General features: G+C 44.4%; 1 protein-coding gene across 2 annotated transcripts in view; it reads right to left on the bottom strand.

Moving 5' to 3' along the window:
• Window positions 1–25342, bottom strand: part of lama5 (laminin, alpha 5) — a 333519-nt gene that overhangs the window by 40929 nt on the left and 267248 nt on the right. For both annotated transcript variants that reach the window (XM_059980763.1, XM_059980765.1), the window contains exons 47-63: window positions 22856–23036; window positions 21759–21902; window positions 21513–21664; window positions 20677–20787; window positions 20468–20579; window positions 18384–18551; window positions 14709–14905; window positions 13864–13980; window positions 12771–12925; window positions 11714–11855; window positions 10881–10983; window positions 10677–10793; window positions 7087–7272; window positions 4353–4492; window positions 1390–1551; window positions 1166–1302; window positions 140–299 (exon numbers count right to left, since the gene is read on the bottom strand). In XM_059980763.1, the coding sequence (XP_059836746.1) occupies window positions 140–299; window positions 1166–1302; window positions 1390–1551; window positions 4353–4492; window positions 7087–7272; window positions 10677–10793; window positions 10881–10983; window positions 11714–11855; window positions 12771–12925; window positions 13864–13980; window positions 14709–14905; window positions 18384–18551; window positions 20468–20579; window positions 20677–20787; window positions 21513–21664; window positions 21759–21902; window positions 22856–23036 (2484 nt within the window). The remainder of the gene's footprint in view (window positions 1–139; window positions 300–1165; window positions 1303–1389; window positions 1552–4352; window positions 4493–7086; window positions 7273–10676; window positions 10794–10880; window positions 10984–11713; window positions 11856–12770; window positions 12926–13863; window positions 13981–14708; window positions 14906–18383; window positions 18552–20467; window positions 20580–20676; window positions 20788–21512; window positions 21665–21758; window positions 21903–22855; window positions 23037–25342) is intronic.

Below are 25342 nucleotides of genomic sequence, written 5' to 3'. Positions count from 1 at the left end.
ATTAAATTAACCACTAGAGGGCATATCAGACCAGAGGAAAGCTCGGTGTTGGACAGTGAGGTGTTCAGGGAAAGACGGAATTATTTGCCTCTTGTTGAAGATTCGTGTTACAGTACAACAGTGATGCATTTGTACTTACAGTGAAATTGGAAGGGTAGCCACCAACATAAAACACCACATCTTCTGGATTTAGATTGAGTAAGGTGTTATCCCCCTTTGCCATTGTCTGTTGTCTGGCTTCATTCACCATGCCCCTTGCTTCAGAGATTTCATATGAGATTTGCCCAAATTGTTGTGTCCTGCAGATGGAGAATGGTGTATCATTTCAAGATAATGGTCTCACCATCATTGCTTCTCACATCCTGTCTGTTCTCAATTATGTACACCAGTCACTTAAATAACGAATGCTACTGGAAGTGCTGCGTGTTATAGCAGCCAGCCTGGAAGTCAAGCTCACCAACATCAGTCGGTGTGCCTGATGTGGAAACACAATATTTCCAGGCTAACAATTTAACCAAAATACAAGAATACAAGATGTTCCAATCTGGAGTCACATACTCAAAGCTGGAGGAACTAAACAGGTCAAATAGGAGGGAATGAACAGTTGGTGTTTCAGGTCAAGACTGTTAACTAGACCAGGAATTCTCAACCTGGGGTCCATGGACCCCTTGCTTAATGATATTGGTCCAAGGCATTAAGAAGGTTGGGAACCCCCGATCTAGACTGAAAAATAAGACAGGAGACAGCCAATATAAAAAGGAAGTGGTAGGGCAAGAGCTGACAGGTGATGGGTGGATCCAGGTTGGGGGGGAGGGGCGAGGGAGTTGGAGTGGTAGGGAGATGAAGGAGGGGAAAGTGGCAATAGTGTCCAAAGCTGGGAGGTAATAGGTGGAAGAGATCGAGGGCTGAAGGTGATGGAATCTGACAGGAGAGGAAGGTGGAGCTTTGGCCAGTGACATTCACACACCATGAGAGAATTATTAAAAGCACCTTCAACTCCGTAGAAGCTGCTTAATATACTGAGTTCCTCCAGCTTTTTGCACATATTTTTAACCAGCTCCCTTTGTTTTAAGCCCTCCACCAGCTGAGAATAAAGGCCAAGCGAGTCCCTTCACACAGCAGAAAGTACTTTCCCAATTTGTTCAAGGCCAGAGAAGTGACGCACCTTTCCAGTCGGACCATGTCAAACCTGTCGTAGCTGACTTTTGAGTCCGTTTGGAGGATGGTCTCCTCACTGCCTAGCTTGTAAACCCACAATAGTTTGTCACTCTTTATGGCTACACCCATGTAATCGCCATAGCCCTAGAAAAGGAAAGGCAACTTGTTAAAACCTTTTTAGCTGTAATCATTGGGAAACAGTGAAATGAAGCAGAAGGTTACTGTTCTTACATTGCGGCCGCCAAGGTACAGGATAAACTGGTTAGGTTCACTGTAGTCTTTGTCCCTTTGGATGTAGAATGTCAGTGAGGTGTACCCCTTCAGGTCATCTACATTTCTGGGTGACCTCACCTGTACTCCTGAAGTGCCACTGAACTTCATTGGTACTTTCACCTGCGGAGAAGACAACATTGTCTACGCTGAGGCAGTGCACTTCCCATCAGTTGCTGTTAAGTCATGCTGATGTTACCATTACAAAGTGGAGCAGCCAATTGTTAATATCTAAATCCCTTTGGGCATCTGAATGTTCTGAACCCTTGAAATCCATAAGACCATGAGATAGAATTAGGAGCATAATTAGGCCATTCAGCCCATCGAGTCTGCTCTGCCACTCCATCATGGCTGATCCCGGATCCCATTCAACTGCCTATTCCTGCCTTCTTGCCATTTCCTTCTCTGCCCTGACCCGTCAGGAAGATATCAACTCCTGCCTTAAATATACCCACGGACTTGGCCTCTGCCACATTCCAGATTCAATATTCTTTGGCTAAAAAAAAATTCCTCCTTACCTCTGTTCTGAAGGGATACCCCTCAATTTTGAAGTTGTGCCCTCTAGTTCTGGATAACCCCGCCATAGGAAACATCCTCTCCACATCCACCTTATCTAATCCTTTCAACATTCAGTAGGTTTCAATGAAATCCCCCACATTCTTCTAAATTCCAGTGAGTACGGGCCCAAAGCTGCCAAACACTCCTCATATTTTAACCCCTTCATTCCCAGAATCATCCTCATGAACCGCATCTGGACTCTCACCAATGACAACACATCCTTTCTGAGATCCAGGGCCCAAAACTGTTGACCATGCTCCAAGTGCCACCTGACTAGTGTCATGCCAACTCTTCTCAGCAATTCAAGTGTCTTTGTTCATGGTTCCATTCCAGCCCATCTCCTGCAGTTTGGATGATCTCCTGGTGAACCTCCTGCCTTGTATACCTCACTCAGTCTTGTTTCTCAGTCTCACACAGGGGATTGATTTCCACACAAAACACTGTGACCATCTCTGACTTGACTGACGACAACAGGGCAGCCTGCGGATGGGCCGTGCCTGTCTAACCATCAATAGCTGGACATCAGTGCAGTCACAGGACATAGCCTCCCAACATCATTAAATCAGGCAATATTTCAGATTTACACCCCTCAGAGTCATGGAGTTACACGCCCCTAAGCCTAATGCAACCCACATGAAGGGCCTCAGCGCAAAACATTGACTGTTTATTCCCCTCCATAGATGCTGCCTGACTTGCTGAGTTCCTCCAGCATTTTGTGTGTGTTGTTCTGGATATCCAGCATTAGCAGAGTCTCCCGTGTTTATGATACGCCCCAGTAACGCAGTGCATGCAGTCTGTGATCTGGACACCCTTGTGTTACTTTTCAGGGTTTATGAAAACGTGCACTGCTCCGACGGGTTCTGACAGAACAGCGTTCGTGTGAGCCATTTGCAAATCCAGCTCACAAATCAGAAATGTTGTATCAGACTTGGTTTCCAGATGGCAGTAAATTCATCATGCCCATCTCCCATAAGCTCAGTCATACGTTAAGGCTGAACGTAATTCAGGCATTTTTTAAACAGTGAAGGACCAGCTAATACCAGCAGCCACGAAGCCCTGGAGGACAGGCAGAACATCCCATTTAGTCTTCTTACATCCGTTGGGGAAGGACGTCTCCTACTCTGCCTCGGACTGGCGTTCAAGCTCTCAGGAACATGATGAACTCCTACCCTTGCCCTCTGAAATGGCCCTGTATGCCGTTATTTCTCACGGTGCAACATGGCTGACTTTCCTGAGACTGAATTAAAATGGGACTGGAGCAACAAATGAAGTGGATTGAGAAGCATTTATTGGGGAAGTGGGGTCATGGTTAGGGTGGAGGAACAGCCGACATTTTGGGTGGAAATCTTGCATGAATCTCTCTTTATCCGGGGTTATCAAGGAGCAGCATTTACTTGCTATCCGTAATCGTTTCTTCAACAGGGTTAGTAGCAGGGCGGTTAGTGCAATGCTCATACAGTACCAGCAATCACCATCGGGGTTCAATTCCCGCTGCTGTCATTTGTACGTTCTCCCCGTGACCATATGGGCTTCCTCCCACATTCCAAAGACATGCAGTTAGGATCGGTGAATTCTGGGCATGCTCTGTTGGTGCTGGAAGTGTGGCAACACTTGTAGACCGTCTCCTTGGTTGGTCATTGATGCAAAACAATGCATTTCATTGTACGTGACAAATAAAGCTAATCTTTCACAATTGCTGGAGTCACACGCAGCTGAGGATGACAGATTATCTTCAGTAAAACACATTAATAAACTAGATATTAATAAGATTCAGATGAGTTTTTAACATAAACATGACAAAATCTACAGATGCCTGAAATCCAAAACAGCAAAGACAAAATGCTGGAGGAACTCGGCAGCTTAGGCAGCATCTAAGAGAATGAATAAACAGTTGACATTTTGGGCCCAGACCTTTCTTCAGGACTTAATGATATATTTATGTTTTTATTCATGACTTATTTACTTATTTGAAAATTTAATTTCCTGAACTACACAGAGGGTTTTGATGTCTACATTTTTTGAATTTATTTCTTATTTATTTATTGCGATAAGGTGCAGAATAGGCCTGTCCAGCTCTTTGACTGCACCACCTAGCAACCCCCGATTTAACTGCAGGGCAATTTCCAATTAACCTACCAGCCAGTAGCTCTTTGGACTGTGGGAGGAAACTGGAGCACCTGGAGGAAACCCATGTGGCCATGGGGAGAATATACAAACTCCTTTCAGGACAGTGGCAGGAATTGAACCTAGGTCACCTGAACTGTAAAATGTTGTGCTAACCAGAACACTACAATCATAGTTGTGCATTTTAGCCACGGTGCTAGCATGCCTCAACTACTGGTAATTAACACCGGAAGAGAATTTACCTTATTAGCTGTACTTCTGGCCTGTGAGATCAGCTCACGAATGCGATCGATACTTGCAGAAATATTTGAAGTTTGGTTCCGGACTTCCAGCTTATTTAGTTTATCCAAGAGCAGTGGGATCGTTTCGTTTAGTGCTGCCACTGTGGCAATAAAACAAGCAGAAACAAAAGTTTAAAGCCAAACAAAAATCAATTTAAAATGGGAGATTAGTTAACAATAACTTTAACAACTGTTAGAAGTACGATTTTCCTAATTTTACTCCTTAAAGGACAATTCCTCAGCAAAGTATAATCTGGACCCCCGAGGTAGCTGAATACTTGGGGGAATATTGATCTGGCCATCCCATATTGTGTCACCCGGATCCTCGTCGCAAATATTTGACATTACTTTTGAAATAGGTTCCTCCAAGTAGCAGAGCAGCTTCCAGTGGCTTTGGTCCTCTCACTCAGTGACAAGCTGAGCTCTTAGCTAAAGATTTGGTGAGTTGATACTTCAGACCTTGGGGTAAGTCTTCCAAGAGTAAAGGCCAGAAAGACCTGTTGGTTAGATGGATGCTGGTGTACGTTCATGTGATCTGTATCTATGGCTGATCTATGCAGAGGCAGTGAACTAACACCATACATAGTAGAGGTTTGCTGGTGGGCGAGTGGGTGGGAAGGATTTCACCAATAAAGGATGGAAAGTGCAGGATTGATTAACACATTAAAAAGCACAACACAAGTAATGGAAGCATTGTGAAGAATAAGTGGGGAAAAAAATTCAAATCCAGCGCAAAAGAAACAATAATCAAAACAAGTACTTTGGCTTTGTGTGTTACATTGAAGCTGGAACTGAAGCTAGGATGTACAACAATGTAAGGCCATCATCCTACCATCAGGCTCCTGAACTCAAGTGGAAAGCTTCACTCAACCTCAACGCTGAACTGACTCCATAAACTATCGACTCACTTCCAAAAACTCTATAATTCATGTTCTCTGTATGTATGTATTTAATTATTTAGTATATAATTACACCAAGCATTAAACTATTTAGTATTTGAACAGTTTGTCTCATTTTGCATATTGGTTACTTGTCAGTTTTTGTGCTCATGTATTTCTATTATATTTCTTTGATCTACTGTGAATAACAGCAAGAATATGAACCTGAGGGTACGAACTGGTGATATACACAGACTTTAGTAATAACTTTCCTTTGAACTTTGATCAGTTTCTGCTACCTGTTATGTTTTGTAACTCCAAAACATTAAAATAATTGAAAGAAAAAGATGGGACCCCAGAGATAATGCGTCTGGTTTTGTTTTCGCGTTAAGTAAGGCGTGCACAAATGACGTGGCTGTTGTGTATTTATTATTTTAGTAATATTTGAGTAATCTTCTAAATATATTGTTTAAGTATTGTTTATATAGGTCATTAAGGTTGTATGTATAAATACATGCATTCCATGGGTTGTGATGCTATCACATGATATGCGCACACGTCACTTTAAGTACAAACTAAAACTTGCATCTCTCAGCTCTCTTGTTTTCCTTTGAATTAGTTTAATGCTTTGAAGTTACAAAGCATAACAGTGGCTTGATGACATATGCCATTCATGTACTTTTACATAAAACCCATAGTGAATTAATTAAACAACAAAGAATGCTTAATATAACAAAATATTTAATATTGCTACATTAAGCATTCAACACTCCTCCCTGCTTAGCTATAAACTCCGATTCATTCCCTTTAAGTTTAGACCAGATTTACACTGGGAAATTACTGCTCTTCTCCACGAGCACCCGAGCCCTTCGTACTAGTGATCACATGTTCTAACACACACTTAGTGCCCTCTTCATTAGGTACACCTGTATATCTGCTCATTAATGCAAATATTTAATCAGCCAATCATGTGGCAGCAACTCAATGCACAAAAGCATGCAGACGTGGTCAAGAGATCCAGCTGTTGTTCAGACCAAAGATCAGAATGGGGAGGAAATGGGATCTAAGTGACTTTGATCATGGAATGATTGCTGGTGCCAGACGGGGTGGTTTGTCTATCTCAGAAACTGCTGATCTCCTGGGATTTTCACACGCAAAAAGGTCTCTAGAGTTTACAAAGAATGGTGTGAAAAACAAAAAAAAAGACATCCAGTGAGAGGCAGTTCTGTGGGTGAAAATGCCTTGTTAATGAGAGAAGTCAGAGGAGAGTAGTCAGACTGGTTCAAGTTGACACGAAGGTGACCGAAACTCAAATAAGCATGTGTTACAACAGTGGTGTGCAGAAGAGCATCTCTAAATGCACAACATGTCCAACCTTGAAGTGGATGGGCTACAGCAGCAGAAGACCACGCCATGTTCCACTCCTGACCACTGAATATATATGTTACTAGACCGTGCTTCCTTCTAATAATAATAAGTATCCATTAGACTCAAGAGACCACGGATTTGCGCCTTGGAAAGCTTTCAGGGCTCAGGCCTAGGCAGGGTTGTATAGGAGACCAGCAGTTGCCCAAGCTGCAAGTCTCCCCTCTCCATGCCATTGATGTCCAAGGGAAGGGCAAGGGCTGATACAGCTTGGCATCGGTGTCGTCACAGAGCAATGTGTGGTTAAGTGCCTCGCTCAAGGACAACTCACTGCCTTAGCTGAGGTTCGAACTAGCGACTTTCAGATCGCTAGACCAACACCTTAACCACTTCGCCACGGACCACACCTGTGCTTCCTTCTACAGTTTGGGAAATAAGATACTTCCACATACCAGATTTATCTGCTTCTTGCAGAGTTTTATTGAAGTCTGCGCTGTCGGTTGGTAGCCCCCCATATTTCTCTTTCCAATTATCCAGATTTTCTTTCATCGGAGCCAGAGTGTTCTGCACATTCACAGCCGTCTTGTTTGCAGCCGCAGCTAACTCCTTTGCTGTTTGTAGATTGTCAACTATGTCACCTGTAAGAGGAACAGGTCAAGCTGTGACACTGTGTGTACAATCTCAGGCCCAAGAGCAAGTTGCATCCAAAAGCCAATGATAGGGTCTTGGGCCAATTACATTTACTGTTGCTTGCTTCATCTGCTAAGATGTTTGACACTCAATGTTGCTACTGATGCTTTGGAGGCTTGGGCTGTTGAAATGCACACTTTCCAAAGCATGGAGTCCACTGGAAGGCTGACCACATGGAAACCTGTAGTTGCCGAGCTATTCAACACTGGTTTTAGGAGAGTTATTGTGCAATACAGCAAGAACACAGGCCCTTCAGCCCAATAGGCTCATGCTAAACCCAACCACACTGAACCATCCAGCCAATCCTAATGTCCGATGTCCAGCCCATATATCTTTTGGCCCCATCCCCTCTAGACACCTGTCCATGTGCTTCTTAAATGACACTACTGAACCTGCCTCAACCACTTCTTCTGTCAGCTCACTCCATAAACTCATCACCCTCTGCATGAAAAAATGCCCCTCAGATTCCTTTTAAATCCTTCCCCTCTCACCCTAAACTCCCCAGCCTGAGTTACCACCCATTTTAATCATGTTAAACATTTCTATAAGGTTGCCCTTCACCATTCTAGCCACCATGTGGCCACTTTCATGGCCTAATTAATTTGCATCCTCAGCTACCTCTCTACACCAACATTCCTGAAATCTCTGCCATTTACTTTATACATTGTGCTCATATTTGCCATTTTAATATCTATAATCTGACACTTGTCTGGATTCAACTCCACATGTCACCAGTCTGCCCAACGTTCAAACTGATCTCTGTCCCTCTGTATTCTGCCACAATCTTCTTCACTATCATGAACACAAGGGATTCTACACGATGCTGGAAATCCAAAGCAACACACACAAAATGCTGGAAGAACTCAGCAGGTCAGGCAGTATCTATGGAAAAGAACAAACAGTTGATGTTTCCGGCCGAGGAACTTCTTCAGGACTGGAAAGGAAAGGGGAAGACAGCAAAATAAAAGGTGGGGTGGGGGGGGGGGGGGAAAGGAGGCTAGCTTGGTGATAGTTCAAGTCAAATGGGTGGGAAAGGTAAAGGGCCGGAGAAGAAAGGAATCTGATAGGAGAGGAGAGTGGACCATAGGCGAGGTGAAAGGAGAAGGGGCATTAAAGGGAGGTGATAGGCAGATGAGAAGAGGTAACAGGCCTGAGTGGGGAAGAGAAGAAGGGAGGGGAAGGAGGGAATTTTTTTTAACCAGAAGGAGGCTACCCAGGTGGAATATAAGGTGTTGCTCCTCCACCTTGAAGGTGGCCTCACCTCAACACAAGAGGAAGCCGTAGACCAACATGTCAGAAAGAGAATGGGAATCGAAATGTAAACGTTGGGCCAACAGGAAATCCGGCTTGTGGTGGATGGAGCAGAGGTGTTCAACGGATCGACCCCCCCCCCCCCCCCGATTTATGACGGGTCTCACCAGTGTAGAGGAGGCCGCATCGGGAGCACTGAACACAACAAATGACCCTGGCAGGTCTGTGGGTGAAGTGGAAGAACTGTTTGAGGCCCTGAATGGAGGTGAGGGTGGAGGTGAATGGGCAGGTGTAGCACTTTGGCCGCTTGCAGGGGTAAGTGCTGGGAGGGAGAGGAGTGAGGAGGGACAAATGGACCAGGGAATATCAGAGGGAGTGATCATGAATCTGTCATTAGGATAATTCTTAATCTCTAACTTCCATTATTTTCCCCCTTCTCTCTTTTCTCCATTCTGGTTCCACTCTCACTCCTTTCTCTTCTTTTCACCTGCCCATCATCTTCCACAGTCTCCTCTTCCATTCCTTTCTCCACTATTCTCTCCTATCAGATTCCATAAGACCATAAGACAAAGGAACAGAAGCCGGCCATTTGGCCCATCGAGTCTGCTCTGCCATTTTATCATGAGCTGATCCATTCTCCCATTTAGTCCCACTCTCCCACCTTCTCACCATAACTGATGCCCTGGCTACTCCGATACCTATCAATCTCTGCCTTAAATACACCCAATGACCTGACCTCCACTGCCGCCCGTGGCAACAAATTCCACACATTCACCACCATCTGGCTGAAAAAATTTCTTTGCATCTCTGTTCTGAATGGGCGCCCTTCAATCCTTAAGTCATGACCTCTCGTACTAGACTCCCCCACCATGGGAAACAACTTTGCCACATCCACTCTGTCCATGCCTTTCAACATTCAAAATGTTTCTATGAGGTCCCCCCTCATTCTTCTAAACTCCAAGGAGTTCAGTCCAAGAGCGGTCAAATGTTCCTCATATGTTAACCCTCTCAATCCCGGAATCATTCTGGTGAATTTTCTCTGAACCCTCTCCAATGTTAGCACATCCCTTCTTAAATAAGGAGCCCAAAACTGCACACAGTACTCCAAGTGAGGTCTTACCAGTGCCTTATAGAGCCTCAACATCACATCCCTGCTCCTATACTCTATTCCTCTGGAAATGAATGCCAACATTGCATTCACCTTCCTCACCACCGACTCAACCTGGAGGTTAACCTTAAGGGTATCCTGCACGAGGACTCCCAAGTCCCGTTGCAGCTCAGGACTTTGAATTCTCTCCCCATTTAAATAATAGTCTGCCTGTTTATTTCTTCTACCAAAGTGCATGACCATACACTTTCCAACATTGTATTTCATTTGGCACTTCTTTGCCCATTCCCCCAATCTATCCAAGTCTCTCTGCAGACTCTCTGTTTCCTCAGCACTACTGGCTCCACCCATCTTTGTATCATCAGCAAACTTAGCCACAAAACCACATATTCCATAATCCAAATCGTTGATATACAATGTAAAAAGTGGCCCCCAACACCGACCCCTGTGGAATACCACTGGTAACTGGCAGCCAACCAGAATGGGATCATTTTATTCCCTTTCCATGTTTCCTGCCAATCAGTTCATTAAAGATTCCTCCTTCTTGAGCCTTTAACTTTTCGACCAATCACCTTTCAGTTTGCCATTTCACCCACCCACCCATTTCCCCCCTCACCTGGTCTCACCTATCACAAAGCAGCTTGTAGCGGCTCCCATCCCCTACTTTCCTAATGTGCCTTCCCTCCCCTTCCTTTCCAGTCCTGTCGAAGGCCCTCTGGCTGAAACGCCGACTATTTATTCCTCTCCATAGCTGCTGAGTTCTTTCATCATTGTGTTGTTCCTAAATGCAGGTTTTAAACCTGAAACACAAACACCCTGAGAACTGTTGAACAATTTTTTTTTGGCATTTTCTTTTTATTTTGTTGTAAGTGTGAATGGGCTATTCTAAACCCAGTCCGGTAACTGTTCATTAAAGTAAGCAGAACTGACGATAAAGGGGACTTTTCATCACATTTGCCCGTGACAAAAGCTCACTTGAAGACAATTACAAACCTCGACTGATATCTTCCAGCATACTTCGAACTGATTCCAGCTGCCTGAGGAGCCGATTCTTCTTGGCTTTTGCGTCATTCAGCCGTTTCTTTGATTCTTTCAGAGCAGGCTTCAACTCTAGCAGAAGATAAGAGAGACGTACTTGACTGCACACTTAACCATAAAAGTCTACGTACCAGAGCAGAGGGTGGAACCACCACCTACCATCTTCTGATTTCTTCTGGGCTTCCTCAACCTCTTCCACAAGCAGGCCAGCGGACTTCTTTAAATCTGCACCTTGGCGAGCCAGATCTTCATCTGTTACTTGCTGAAATAACAAATCGCAGGAACATATTCAGATTAAAGGGTCAGTTGTAAGTAGTGGTGAGGAGAGGGGGGAATATCCATATAAATGGTTTGGAGACACACTGCGATTTCCCACTGAATTACTGACCGAGTGTTGTGGCTTTAACAGTTGTCCTGTTGCCAGACAACAGTAATGAGTACATGGTATACAGTACTGTACACTCTAACACAGTCTGCATGCAATGACGTACATCTTCAGGTGAAATGGAGATGTTTCAAGCAGGGAGTCAAAAGGCTATTTGAACACAAGGAAGTCTACAGATGCTGGTAATCCAAAGCAATACACACAAAGTGCTGGTGGAACCCAGCAGGTGAGGCAGCATCTCAATGGAAATGAATAAAGAGTCGACATTTCAGGCCGAGACCCTTCTTCAGGGCTGAAAAGGAAGGGGGAGGATGCCAGAAGGGTGGGGGGAGGGGATGAAGGCTAGCTAGAAGGTCAAGGTGAAGCCAGGTGAGTGGGAAAGGTGAAGGGCAGGAGAGGAAGGAATCTGATAGGGGAGGAGAGTGGACCGTGGGAGAAAGGAAAGGAGGAGGGGCCCAGGGGGAAGTGATAGGCAGGTGAGAAGAGGCAAGAGGCCAGAGTGGGGAACAGAAGAGGGGAGGTGGAGGCTTTTATTTTAAATCCCATCTTAAGGATAAACTCTCTGTCCCAAGGGCCTGCTTCCATGCTGTTTATGACTCAGGTTTACCTTTAGTGCCTTTTTAGCAGCAGCATTGGCCTCCTTTGCCGCAACCTCGGCCCTCTCCACTGCCTCAATGATACCAGAATATGCATTGGAGGCACTGATTGCCCGCTGAATGAATCCATCTTGGTTTGTGTCTTCAATTGCCCTGTCAATGAGCACCAGACAAGATTTAAGAAAAAGAAGACATCTGGCACTGGCCCAGAAACCACAGCACAGAATCACGCAAACTAAACACACGGATGGATTCTACATATGAATTGTATTGGTTACGTGTACATCAAAACATAAGAGTGAACCGTGTTGTTTGCATCAAGGGCAAACACTGTCCATGGATGTGTTGGTGGGGGAGTAGGCTGCAAGTGTCACCATGCTTCCAGTGCCAACAGAGCACGCTGACAACTTACTAACGAACCTGCACGTCTCTGTGAGTTTAGAGGAGCCCGGAGCATGTGGAGGAAACCCATGGGGAGAATGTACAAACCCCTTATAGACAGCAGCAGGAATCGAACCCCGCTTGCTGGGGCTGCAAAGCACTGCACTAGCTGCTAGGCTACCACTCTTGTGGTTTCAAATCTGAGGATGTGTTGGGGGCAGCCCGCAAACGTCACCACGCTTCTGATGCTGGCATGGGACATAGAACATAGACATCCACAGCACATTACAGGCCTTTCGGCCCACAATGTTGTACCGACCATGTAACCTACTCGAGAAACTGCCCAGAATTCCCCTAATTTCCTAAGCTCCATGTACCTGACGAAGAGTCTCTTAAAAGACCCTACTGTATCGTTACAACTTACTAATACTTACTAACCTGTATGTATTGGAACACGGAAGGAAATCAGAACAGCCGGAGAAAGCTCACACCGTCACGGGGAAAATGTACGAATTCCTTACAGACAGCAATGGGAATTGGTCCCGGGTCACTGGTGCTGTAGAGCATTATGCTAACTAACTTGCCTGGGTGGCAAGTTCAGATTACAAACCAAAAGATGAAGCAGAGTGCGATGTCTTGAAAGCACAGAACAAACTAAGCCAAAAATCACAAATGAAACAAGCTTACTTGGACAGGTTCTTAGCTAGCTCATCCAGGAACTGGGCATGTTCCTCAGCACGCTCAACGATCGGAATCTTACTGCTGGTTGGCGAGAAATTTTTCACTTTTTCTTTGAGAGGCATCTTGGCTCCATCCAACTCTGCAGCCATCCTCTCATAATCCTGGATATCAAGAAAAAAAACATTTACAGAACATTAAATTATAACATTCATTCTGTCCTACAGGTGACAGCAAGTCAGAAAACCAAATGCGCAGTACAGCAGAGGCAAGTTCATTGTCGTAGTGGTGGCCTTTGGGGGTGGGGGAAAATCAGCTGTTCCTGATAGTTCTGCTGGATGTATTCAAAGATGGCTAGAGATATCATAATTGATAATTAAGATATCTTAATGCCCAGTTGAACACCAAAATCTTAATTGGATCATTCAAATCTTAATCATCCAAACTTTGCTGTCTCTGGGACATTACCATGTTCAGATCACCTATCAGCCACCCTCATAAAGACAACATCTATAATTAAGGACCTGTGTCACTCAGAACATTGCCTCTCTTCTCATTGCTACCATCAGAGAGGAGATATAGGAACCTGAAGACACACACTCAATATTTAGGAACAGCTTCTTCCCTTCCGCCATCAGATTTCTGAACAGACCGTGAACGAGCCCATGAACACCAACTCACTATTTTTACTCTCTTATTGCACTAATTATTAGATTAGATTTTATATACATCAGGTTAAGGACATTTCTGTTGTGTGCTATGCCCAACTGAAAATGCTCATGGGTGAGCAATGGGCATGATTTATAGGCCACATTTTGTCACAAATAGGATATGGAAAGATAGACACATGAGATTCTGTAGATGCCGTAAATCCAAAGCAACACACCGAAAATGCTGGAGGAGCTCAGCAGGTCAGGCAGCAACTATGGAGGGGAATATTTCAAGGTCAATATTTCAAGCCGAGAACCTTCATCAGGACTAGAAAGGAAGGGGGGGGGGAGAGAAGCTAGAAAAATAAGATCAATGTAGGAAATAAAGGTTTATTTTCCTCTCAAGGCACGTAAAGTGGTTTGGCATTTCCAGATACTGAAGGAGCTCTTACCTCCCTCATCTTGTCCAACATGTGGAGGAACTCGGAAACCTGATTCAGGGTGTCCACTGCCATTCCCAGCATTTCGACGACTTGCTTATGTTTCTTCTCCAGATCTTCTGCATTTCGCTGCAAGTACAATGAAATACAGGAAGGGTTCCAGCTGTGCTCCGTGCAATTGTTAAGAAGAAAACCAGCCCTCACTACACTCCACATGCACGTGGACTGAAATCATGTCATCTGGTGCTCATTTCTAACAAAATATTCTGAATTCCCTTCAAGGACAGTTGGGGGATTGGAAGCCACAGAAACGTTGGCCCCTAATAAACGGGTAAACAAGATAAAGAATGATGGAGAGAGTCCACTGGAGGTTCACGAAAATGATCCCAGAAATAAAAGGGTTAATATATGTGAAAACCTATTGAATATTGAAAGGTATGGATAGAGTGGATGTGGAGAGAATGTTTCCCATAGTGAGGGAGTTTCAGACCAGAGGGGATAGTCTCAGAACAGAAGGATGTCCCTTTAGAAAAGAGATGAGGGAGAATTCCTTCAGCCAGAGGTTGGTGACTTTGTGGAATTCATTGCCACACAATTCATTGTGGAGGCCAAGTCAATGGGTATATTTAAAGAGCAGGTTGATAGGTCCGATATTAGTGAGGTCATTAAAGGTTATGGGAAGAGGCCAGGAGAATTGGGTTGAGGGGGATAATAAATCAACCATAATTGAATGGCAAAGCTGATTCAATGGGCCAATGGCCATTTTTTTGCCCATATGGCTTATGGTCTAATGATACTTATGTAAAAGAATTAACTTAGCTGTTCAATCTGTTGGAGAACTACATCCAAAGCCTTACCTTGATCTCTGCCAATAACAGCTCACTGAGTTTGTTCTTTTCGTTTGCTTGTCCAGTTTTGTAAACGGCTTCATTAAGAGCATCCCTTAGGTCCATCAGCTGGAAGTTATGCTTCAATAGTATGTCATTGATCCTCTTGATCAAGTCCATCAGGTCTTGTAAAGGTTTATCCAGCTGATTTTTGACAAATTCAAGTACTAAAGGAGCAATCAGAAAGGAGTTAATTATCTAACCAGGCCCAAAACGTCCACAGACTGAGTACTATCATTAGGAAAAGGGTTCTGTCTGCTTTTCTAAGTGAAATTTCTCCTGAAATACAAGGGCCTTTGGTAGGCTTATGGATTATATTTTTATTCTCATATGGGTATTTAAATAGATACACAAGGAACATAATAGAGATAAATGCATATAAGATATATAGGAACAGAATTAGGCCATTTGGCCCATTGAGTTTGCTCCGCCATTTCATCACGGCTGATCCAATTTTCCTCTCAGCTCTGATCTCCTGCCTTCTTCCCGTATCCCTGCCCTCACTAATCGCAAATCTATCAACCTCTGCCTTAAATATACATAAATACTTGGCCTCCACAGATTCACAACTCTCTGGCTAAAAAATTCCTCCTCACCTCTGTTCTAAATGGATGGCCCTCTATTCTGAGGCTGTATCCTCTGGTCTTGGACTCTCCCACCATAGGAAACATCTTCTCCACATCCACTCTATCCAGGCCTTTCACCATTTGATGGGTTTCAATGAGGTCACCTATCTTTCTTCTTAATTCTACTGAATACAGGCCCAGAGCCATCAAACACTCTTCATATGACAAGCCATTCAATCCTGGAATAATTTTCATGAACCTCCTTTGAGCCCTGTCCAGTTTCAGCACATCCTTTCTAAGATAAGGGGCCCAAACCAGCTCACATACTCCAAATGAGGCCTCACCAGTGCTTTATAAAGTTTCAACATTACATCCTTGCTTTCATATTCTAGTCCTTTTGAAATGAATGCGAACATTTGCCTTCCTCACCACAGACTCAATCTTCAAATTAACCTTTAGGGAATCCTGCACAAGGACTCAAGTCCCCATGCTCTTCATTTTTTGCATTTTCTCTCCATTTAGAAAATAGACTATCCTTTCATTTCTTCCACCGCAGTGCATTATCATACACTTCCCAAGACTATTTCTTTGCCCATTTTCCTAATCTGTCTAAATCCTTCTCTACTTCCCGAAAACTACCTGCCCCTATGCCTATCTTTTATATCATCTGCAAACCTTGCAACAAAGCCATCAATTCGATCATCCAAATCATTGACATATAACATAAAAAAAATCAGTTCCAACACAGACCCCTGTGGAACACCACTAGTCACTGGCAGCCAGCCAGAAAAGGTTCCCTTTATTCCCACACTTTGCCTCCTGCCCATCGGCCACTGCTTTATCTCGGCTACAAACTTTCCTGTAATACCATGGGCTCTTAGCTTGTTAAGCAGCCTTCCGAAAATCCAAGTACACAACATCAAATGATTCTCCTTTGTCTATCCTGCTCGTTATTTCTTCAAAGAATTCCAACTGATATGTCAGACAAGATTTTCCTTGAGGAAACCATACTGACTACAGCCTACTTCATAATGTGTCACCAAGTATCCCAAGAGCTTATCCTTTCTTCTGCTCCTCCCCTTCTTGAAGACAGGAGTGACATTTGCAATTTTGCAGTCTTATGGAACCAGTCCAGAATCTAGTGATTCTTGAAAGATTATTACTAATGCCTCCAGAATCTCTTCAGCCACCTCCTTCAGAACCCTGGGGTGTACACCATCTGGTCCAGGTGACTTATCTAACTTCAGACCTTTCAGTTTCCCAACAACCCTCTCTCTAGTTATGGTAACTTCACACTCTTCATGACCCTGACACTTGGAACTTCTGCCACTTCCACAGTGAAGGCTGATGCAAAATACCTATTCAATTTGTCCGCCATTTCTTTGTCCCCCATTACTACATCTCCAGCATCGTTTTTCAGCAGTTTGATATCACTCTCACCTCTCTTTTACACTTTATGTATCTGAAGAAACTTTTGGTATCCTCTTTAATATTATTGGCCAGCTTACTTTGGTATCCCACCTTTAGTTTCTTAGTGACTTTTTTAGTTGCTTTCTGTTGGTTTTGAAAAGTTTCCCAATCCTCTAACTTTTCACAAATTTTTGCTCTATTATATGCCCTCTCTTTGGCTTTTATGTTGGCTTTGACTTCTCTTGTTTGCCCAGGTAGTGTCACCTTTCTTTTAGAGTACTTTTTCCTCTTTGGGATGTATACATCCTGTGTCTTCCGAATTGCTCCCAAATATCTGGCATGTCCCCTTTATCAAAGTTATCCAGGGCATCCAAACACGTGACATCCACTTCTTTGTCCTTGTCTGTTGTGTCGATTGCAACATCTAAAATCTTCAACAGACCTGCCTAACAGGCCAACTCTACCCCATCATATAATCATTTTAGTATCTCAGCAACAGATTCTTGCCTGACCGCTTCGCTTACACTTCTTCCCATCTGGTGACTGCACAGAGAAATCAAATGCTATTTCGGATCAGTTTTGCAGAACACCTGTCTTCAGTCTGCAGGGGTGAGGTAGAGCTCCTTGCCACCTGCCACGGTAACTCTCCAGTCCTCTCACACGCTGACCTGTCTGTGGCCTCCTGCAATGTTCTAGTGACACCCAATATAAGCTCGAGGAACAACACCTTACCTCCTTTCTGGGCACTTTATAGCATTCTGGATTAAATGCTGAATTCTAAAACTTCAGATAATTCAGTCCGTCTGTCTATCTCAGAACTGGGCATTGCTGCTGTAAGTAATTCAACTGCGATACAGATTCAGTTGTCGATCAGCACAGCCTGACTTTTTGGGTGCGTCTAACAGCCCTGCATTTTCATGATTTTCTCAGTCTCTAACTACGGTCATTCTCAAAGGTGGTGTTCTATGTTGTTTCTCTCTAACTGCCCCAATTAACCCTTGACTGGATGACCTCTACAACTCAGCAAAGCTGGGCTCAGCCTGTCACAGACAATCCCTTTGCCCTCTCCACCACCCTCCATCTTGTCTGCAGCTCAGAACTAACTTGTTTTCATTCCTGATGAAGTTCTGTTGATGGGTCTCCAATCGCAAAGTCTAATCCTGATTCTCTTTCCACAGCTGATGCCATGTTAGGTCTTTATAGCATTTTCTGTTTTTATTTCAGATTTCTAACGTCAGCAGTTCTGTTTTGATTTTATTAAAGATTAACTTTACTTGTTACACATGCATTGAAACATACAGTGATTTTCCACCCCAGGCTAATTGATCAAGTCATCCTGCCTTCCTTCTCCCAACTTTCTGAAACAACGTTGTTCACTTGCTAGCCTTAAACTGCTCAGTTTAATGTTAATTGAGAGTCACAGCATGGTAACAGGCCTCGGTCTTTGCAATGTGGGGGGAAACTGGAGCTTCCGGGCAAACTCAAACAGTCATGAGAAGAAGGTGCAGATCCCTTACAGGCAGCAGTGGGAATTGAATCCTGGTTCGCTGGTGCTGTAATAGGGTCACATTAACCACTACACTACTGCGCCAGCTGTACAGTAACATGTTCTTATTCACCTGCCAACCTCACTAATCACACACTCCAGCCCCACATGCCTGGTACTCACATTCCTGTGCTTTATCCTTCTCTTCCTCGGCCACGGCGCGCTGGCTGCTGAAATTGCGGCTCCTCATTTCCTTCAGCAACATCTCGACCTCGGCAAGCTTCTCCACAAATTCTTTGGCGGAGGGCATAGTGGTGTTCATCTGCGTTTTATTCATCTGGTCAATCAGATCTGAAGAGGAAAGGTTTCACAGGGAGGTCACTGTTTACTCTTTGCCACACAATTATACTGGCAGTATGAGTCACAAGTAACTCTTTATCCAGCCCAGAAGAGGAGTCACCAGGCTAATGTCTCTGTAGAAATGAAGAGCCTGAGGAAGGTCTCAGATGCAAAAGTTGAGGTGTCAACTGATGTACTGATAAAGAGAGAAAACTCATCAAGCTGTCTGGAGTTTCATTGTAAATAATGTTTTATTAATCTCTAGAGAAATTAATGAACTATTCATCACCACCATCATTATGTGCCATGTTGTATGACATGGGCCATCATGGTCTTTCGACCATGATTATACGGCAAATTTTAATAAAATATGAAATAAACAATCCATAGTACTCTTCATAAACACAAATTAAACTACAAATCATATGATCAACACAGGAATTCTTCCACTAGACCAGGCAGCTTTTAAAAAAATGCCAGTGATTTACCTTTATTTCCCATCTAGTCTTTCGTTACCTGAGAAAGCATTTTTTAAAAATTTCTGAAGAGATTTGAGCTGATGGGAATAAACAATGGGATTACAATGGGAGGTACTGTCGCCAAGCAGAAAGGCTGATTAACATCTCCACCCACTAACCCACCCCTCCATAGCCCCCAACTACCACTGCTTTTGCACTTCCTGTCAGAATCGCCCTACACACAAGAAGATCTGCAAATGCTGGAAATCCAAAGCAATGCACACAAAATGCTGGAGGAGCTCAGCAGGCCAGGCAGAATCTGTGGAAAAGGTACGCAGTCAATGTTTTGGGCTGAGACCCTTCAGTGTCTGTTGACTCTTTTCCACAGATTCTGCCCGGGCTGCTGATTGCTCCGGCATTTTGTGAGAGAGTCACTTTATGCCTGGCATCACTTTACGTACATACAGATCAATGTATATTGTATAAATGTATATTGATTTATTTGATTGTGTTTCTTTTTGCTCTGGAGTAACAATTAGTTTGTTTCCCAGTCTTGGTGAAGGGCTTCTGTCTGAAGTGTCCACTTCCCTAGTTGCTGCCTGACCTGAAGAGTTCCTCCAGCATTTTGTGTGTGTTGCACTGGATTTCCAGCATCTGCAGATTTTCTCATGTTTAGTTTCCTTTACAAGTGTGTACTGGAAATTATATTAAACAATCGTGTCAGATTTGTGCAAATGAGTGGTTGATGGTTGGCATGGTCTTGGATGGGCCACAGCACTCGTTTCCGTGCTGTGTTTATCTGCGATACTTGGATCTGAAGGCAAAGGCATTGGCCAACATGCAGACATGTACAGGCACACACAGACATGCATGCATGGAAGCAGTTAACCACATGTGCTCTCACACACCGAAAAGGAATGAAAAGGCAGATTTTGTAATTGGCTGATGCATAAATACCACGCTAAAAGGAAGATTATCTTTGGGAACAGCGCACACAGAATGCTGGAGAAACTCAGCAGGTCAGGCAGCATCAACGGAAAAGAGCTCACAGTCGACACTTTGGGCCGAGACGTTTCTCCAGGACTGAGAACGAAGGGGGGAAAGGCCAGAACAAAAAGGTGGTGGGAGGAAGGGAAGGAGGCCAGCTGGAAGGTGAACGCTGCAGCCAGGTGGGTGGGAAAGGTCAATGGCTGGATAAGAAAGAATCTTGTAGGAGGGGAGAGTGAACAACAGGAGAAAGGAGAGGAGGAGAGGACCCAGAGGATAACTGGGAACAGAAAGAGTTCTTGCTCAGCCTTCTCTATCATTAAACATAGAAGACAACCACGTGACCGTGCAGTGAGAAGTAGCAAGGTTGTCCTGTTATGGTTGACAAGAGTAATAACAAGCATAAGTAAGCATTAGTCTGGTAAGGAGCATTTCAGCAAATAATTATACTATTAACATTTCAACAGAATCAATGGTATTTACCTAGAATTGTTGTTCTGAGCCTTGTGATGTTATTAAGCAACCCAGCAGCGTGCCTGTGGGTTTCGTCAACACTCTCTGCCAGTTGTGTTGCCTTCTTGTTTGCCACGGTGACCTGGAGAGGAGGGTGGGAAGGGGAAGTGAGGTCAGCAAAAGGTCTCTGCAATAGAATGCCACAGTGCCAAAGGACTTTGCCAAGAGAGGTCTCTTGCCTTTTCTTCAAACGCATCCAGGTCCTGAGTCAGGTTCATGCTGTCAGTCTCCAGCTCGTTAGTCTGGTCCTTGTTTTGGTCCTGAATCCCACGATATCTGCTCAGCTTATCCTGGACAAATAGCAGCAGCATACAACCATGAATTAAGAGCCTTTGAAGTGGCAAACTCACGACAACAGGGCCCCCAATGCACAGAAAGCTCCCAAGATGGATGGGTTATTCACACAGGATCACGGCATCTCAAGATGAACAGTTTTAGACAGGCAGTTATCCCCATTAGGAAGAGCAATGGTACAATAATGTATCAAGGATTCAGCTGCTTGCTGATGCAGGAGATTGGTTAGAAGTAGGAATTTCCAGAGATAATCCACGAGAGTTATAGAATTGTCTGGCAGCATGGAATAGGCCCTTCTGGCTCTCCGAGCCCTGCTGCCCAGCAATCCCCCGATTTAATCCAAGCCTAATCACAGGACAATTTACAACGTCCAATTAAGCTACCAACCGGTGCGTCTTTGGACTGTGGGAGGAAACCCACGCGGTCAAGGGGAGAACATACAAACAGGCGGCGACTGGAATTGAACCTGGATTGCTGGTACTAGGCCGTGCCACATAGGCTGTATTAATCATAGACTAATACAGCATGGAATCATGACTTTTGGCCCACCTATTCCCTGCCTACCTTGCGAGTCCCAGCTGAGCTGGTCCCTGGACCCTAGGTTGGGAACTCCTGCTCTAAACAACTTCCTAGTTGTCAAGAATGTGAAATGAATTCTTCACAATTGTCTCTTCGCTATTTACACGGGGGCGTAGACATAGGCCATCACGGTTCCACTCACCGCAAGCTGCCCCAAGCTGTCGTTCAAAGCGTTCATCCGCTTCCATGCCATGGAGCTGGCACTCACGTTTGAAAGCTGGGACCTGATGACAAGCAACAATGCAGCCGTCTTGTTCAGATCTTCCAGAAGAACCACGACACAACTATCACAAGCTGCAACAGAAGAACAGTTTGCTTTTGCTCGGTGCTGTTTGAAGAGTACAGAGGAACAAAGTTGAAGTCTTGAAGAGAAAGAAAGACAACTCACGTTCACACTTCATGGAATGGACTCCGTCAATGACAGGGATCTCGTACAACTGCAGACAGGTATCACACTGCCTGCCTGCCAGCCCATTTTTACACACGCACTCTCCGGTACGAGGGTTACAGGGCCCCCCGTTGCAGTTACACACTAAATCAAAATCAAATACAATTTATTCAAAGCTTCTAAAAGATTTAATTGTGACACATTATTCCTTCACTGTCTTGAAATCGCTTAACTGGAGGCAGCAGAAATCACAAATTCCAGGGTGGGTTAGGGAGACAGGGCCGTTTGTGATACCAGCATACGCTGTCAATGAGGAGACGACATTACAGGGTCTGGCACTGAACATCATTGTTAGAAATACTGCCCGGATCTACAGGTCCGTGGGACGGAGAATGCCAAAGATCTAGCACAGTCTGCATAAAGAAACCTCTTCCTATCTCAGCCCGAAAAGGCTGTTGGAAAGGGAGGGGTGGGGACAAGAGAGAGGAGTGATTGGAGAGAGGGGTGGTGAGAGGGAGGGTGGGAAGAGGGGGTTTGGGGCAAGTGGGAGGAGGGAAGGGGAAGAGAGAAGGGGAGGAGAGGCGAGGAGGAGGAGGAAGAGGGAGGTGGGGAGAGGGAGATGGGGAGGGGAGAAGAGACGGGGAGGTGGGGAGGGGAGAAGAGACGGGGAGGTGGGGAGAGGGAGTTGGGGAGGGGAAGGAGCAGGGAGTGGGGGGATTGGAGAGTGGAGGGGAGGAAGAAAGGAGAGCCACTTATCTGTGCTCTCTCTCATGGGCTTGGAGTCTGCGTCCCCTTGTTCAAAACTCCCCAAGGACAGAAAACAGCCTCTCAGTGACCATTAAGAATCTTGTTAAATTTGACAGCCTGCCAAGAATGAGCAAATAGATAAAATAATGGAGAATTTGGAATAGCAACGTGTTTTTGTAGATTGCAGAGGAATGAGACGAGTTCCTCTGTTATAGCACAGAACGAGTGTTCCCGTTGCAGCACACTTAGTTAAAAAAGCCCAGACTGATAGGAGTACGACAGTAGGCGATAATTTACATAAATGCATGAAACACTGGACTTCCTCGGCCTCCTCTGACTGCACCACTTACTTCGGCAACCACTCGAGCTGTAGCTCCAGTACCCCGGCAAACACTGCTGACACTGACGTCCAGTTACGCCCGGCAGGCAGGGGCACTGGCCGCTCTGGGAGTCGCACATTTCGTTCTGGGAAGCCACGTCGCAGGAACATCTCTGGCAACCAGCACAGCTGTCATAGCCATAAAGTCCAGCCTATAAAGGAAAACTGTGTGAGAAAGCAGGCTTGGAAACATGCATGCAGAAGAAACTGATGTGTGAGGGTATTACACATCCCAGAATTCAAGCAAATCAACCATCGGTCTTCACTAAATTACTCGCTGCATTGGGTTGAAGGCTTCAGTGAGTTCCTGACTTTTTTTCCCAGGAAGAAGGAAAAACACAGACAAATTGCCTGACCATCAACTCTCTCCTGGCTCAGTAAGGAGGGAAATGGCTTCCAAGCCAAGCCTTTTCTTGAGTCATTTCTGGTTCCAGGCTAAACGAAGTTGAGTAAAAAAAAAGCAGACAATTCAATTCAACTCACCCATACTGACCAAATTGCCTAATCAAACTAGTCCATTTGCTCACATTGCTGTAAACCTTTCCAATCCATGTACAGTACTGTGCAAAAGTTTTAGGCACATACAGTTACAAGAAGTTTGTGAACCCTTTCCAATTATCTGTTTTTTCTGCATTAATTACTCATAAAGTGTGGTCTGATTTTTATCTAAGTCATGATAATAGACAAACACAATCTGCCTAAACTAATAGCATGCAAATAATTGGACTTTTCATGTCTCCATTGAACACATAGTTTAATCATGTACAGGCCAGGCTGCAAAAAGTATGTGAACCCTTGCATTTAATAACTTTTTAGAAGCTCCTTTAGCAGCTATAACCGCTACCAAACATTTCCTGTAGCCGTTGATTAGACTTGCACAACAGCGATGAGGAATTTTAGATAATTCCTCCACAGAAAACTGTTTCAGTTTATCAACATTTCTGGTATACCTTATCTGAACAGCCGTCCTCAGGTCATGCAACAGCATCTCAACTGGGTTAAGGTCTGGACTCTGACTTGGCCATTTCAAAACATGAATTTTCTGCTTTTTAAACAATTGTTATTGATTTACTCTTGTGTTTCAGATTATTACCTTGTTGCATCATCCAACTTCTATTAAGCTTCAGGTGATGGACTGCTATCCTGACTTGTTCTGATACAATTTTGAATTCATTGTTCCCTCAACGACTGCACACTGTCCAGGCCCTGAGGCAGCAAAGCAGCCCCAAACCACGATGCTCCTTCCACCGTGATTCACAGTTGCGATGAGGTTTTGGTGTTGGTGTGCAGTGCCCTTTATCCTCCAAACATAGCAGAGTGCATTTCTGCCAAAGAGTTCAATTTCTGTCTCATCTGTCCACAGAACATTGTCCCAGAAACATTGTGGAACATCTGGGTGGTCTTCTGCAAACTTAAGATTTTTTTTGGAGAGCAGTGGTTTCCTCCATGGTGTCCTTCCATGAAGACCATTCTTCAGTGTTTTTTATTATATAGTGAACACGTGAACAGAGACTTTAGCAAGTTCTCGAGACTTCTGCAGGTCTTTTGCTGTTACCCTTGGGTTCTTTTCACTTCCTTCAGCATTCATTGATTCGAACAGCTGACTCCAAATAACTTTCAAAGAAGGCATTACCTCAGAGGTTCACAAACTTTTTTGAAACTGGACTGTGATTGTTTAAATAGTGTACTCAGTATTGAAGGGAAGTAGTACAATTGTTTGTGTGTTATTAGTTTAGGCAGATTGTGTTTGTCCATTATTGTGGCAGATGATGATGAGGCCACGTTTTATGAGTAATTAATGCAGAAAACCAGGGTTCACAAACTTTTTCTTGCAACTGTATATACAGCTAGGATGCCTACGACTTTTGTACAGTACTAGATTGGTCAATGTGGAGCGGAGAGAGTGTTTGAAAATATGGCAGGAGCAATGGATGCTGGGAATGGCGGAGGGGGGTGGTGGTGTATGCGCTGACACACTCAGTCCTGAGACACCAGGCAAGGTCATTTGATTCCAAATAATTGGTTTATTGATCATTACAGAAAGTCTCTCTGGTGCTTCCTGCTCCCTCTCCCTTTTCTCAACCACGATTCCCATCTGCCGGCCCCCTTCCCATTCTCAGTCCACAATAGAGAAAATTTACAAGGATGTTGCTGGGTCTGGAGGAGTTGGGTTATAAAGAAAGATTGAATTGGTTAGGACTTTATTCCTTGGAACATAGAAGATTGAAGGGAGATTTGATAGAGGGTAAAGGCTTTTTCCACTGAGGTTGGGTGGGACTACAAGTAAAGGTCATGTGTTAAGGGTGAAAGGTGAAATACTTAAGTGGAACATGAAGGCAAACTTCTTCATTCAGAGGGCTGTGGGAGCGTGAAATGAGCTGCCAACGCAAGTGGTGCATGTGAGCTCGATTCCACTGTTTACAACAAGTTTGGACAGGTACATGGATAGTAGAGGTGT

Source organism: Hypanus sabinus, chromosome 9, assembly GCF_030144855.1.
Source record: "Hypanus sabinus isolate sHypSab1 chromosome 9, sHypSab1.hap1, whole genome shotgun sequence".
Taxonomy (NCBI): Eukaryota; Metazoa; Chordata; class Chondrichthyes; order Myliobatiformes; family Dasyatidae; genus Hypanus; species Hypanus sabinus.
Note: the sequence above shows the minus strand (reverse complement) of the source record. Positions and strands in the feature narration are given on the sequence as shown.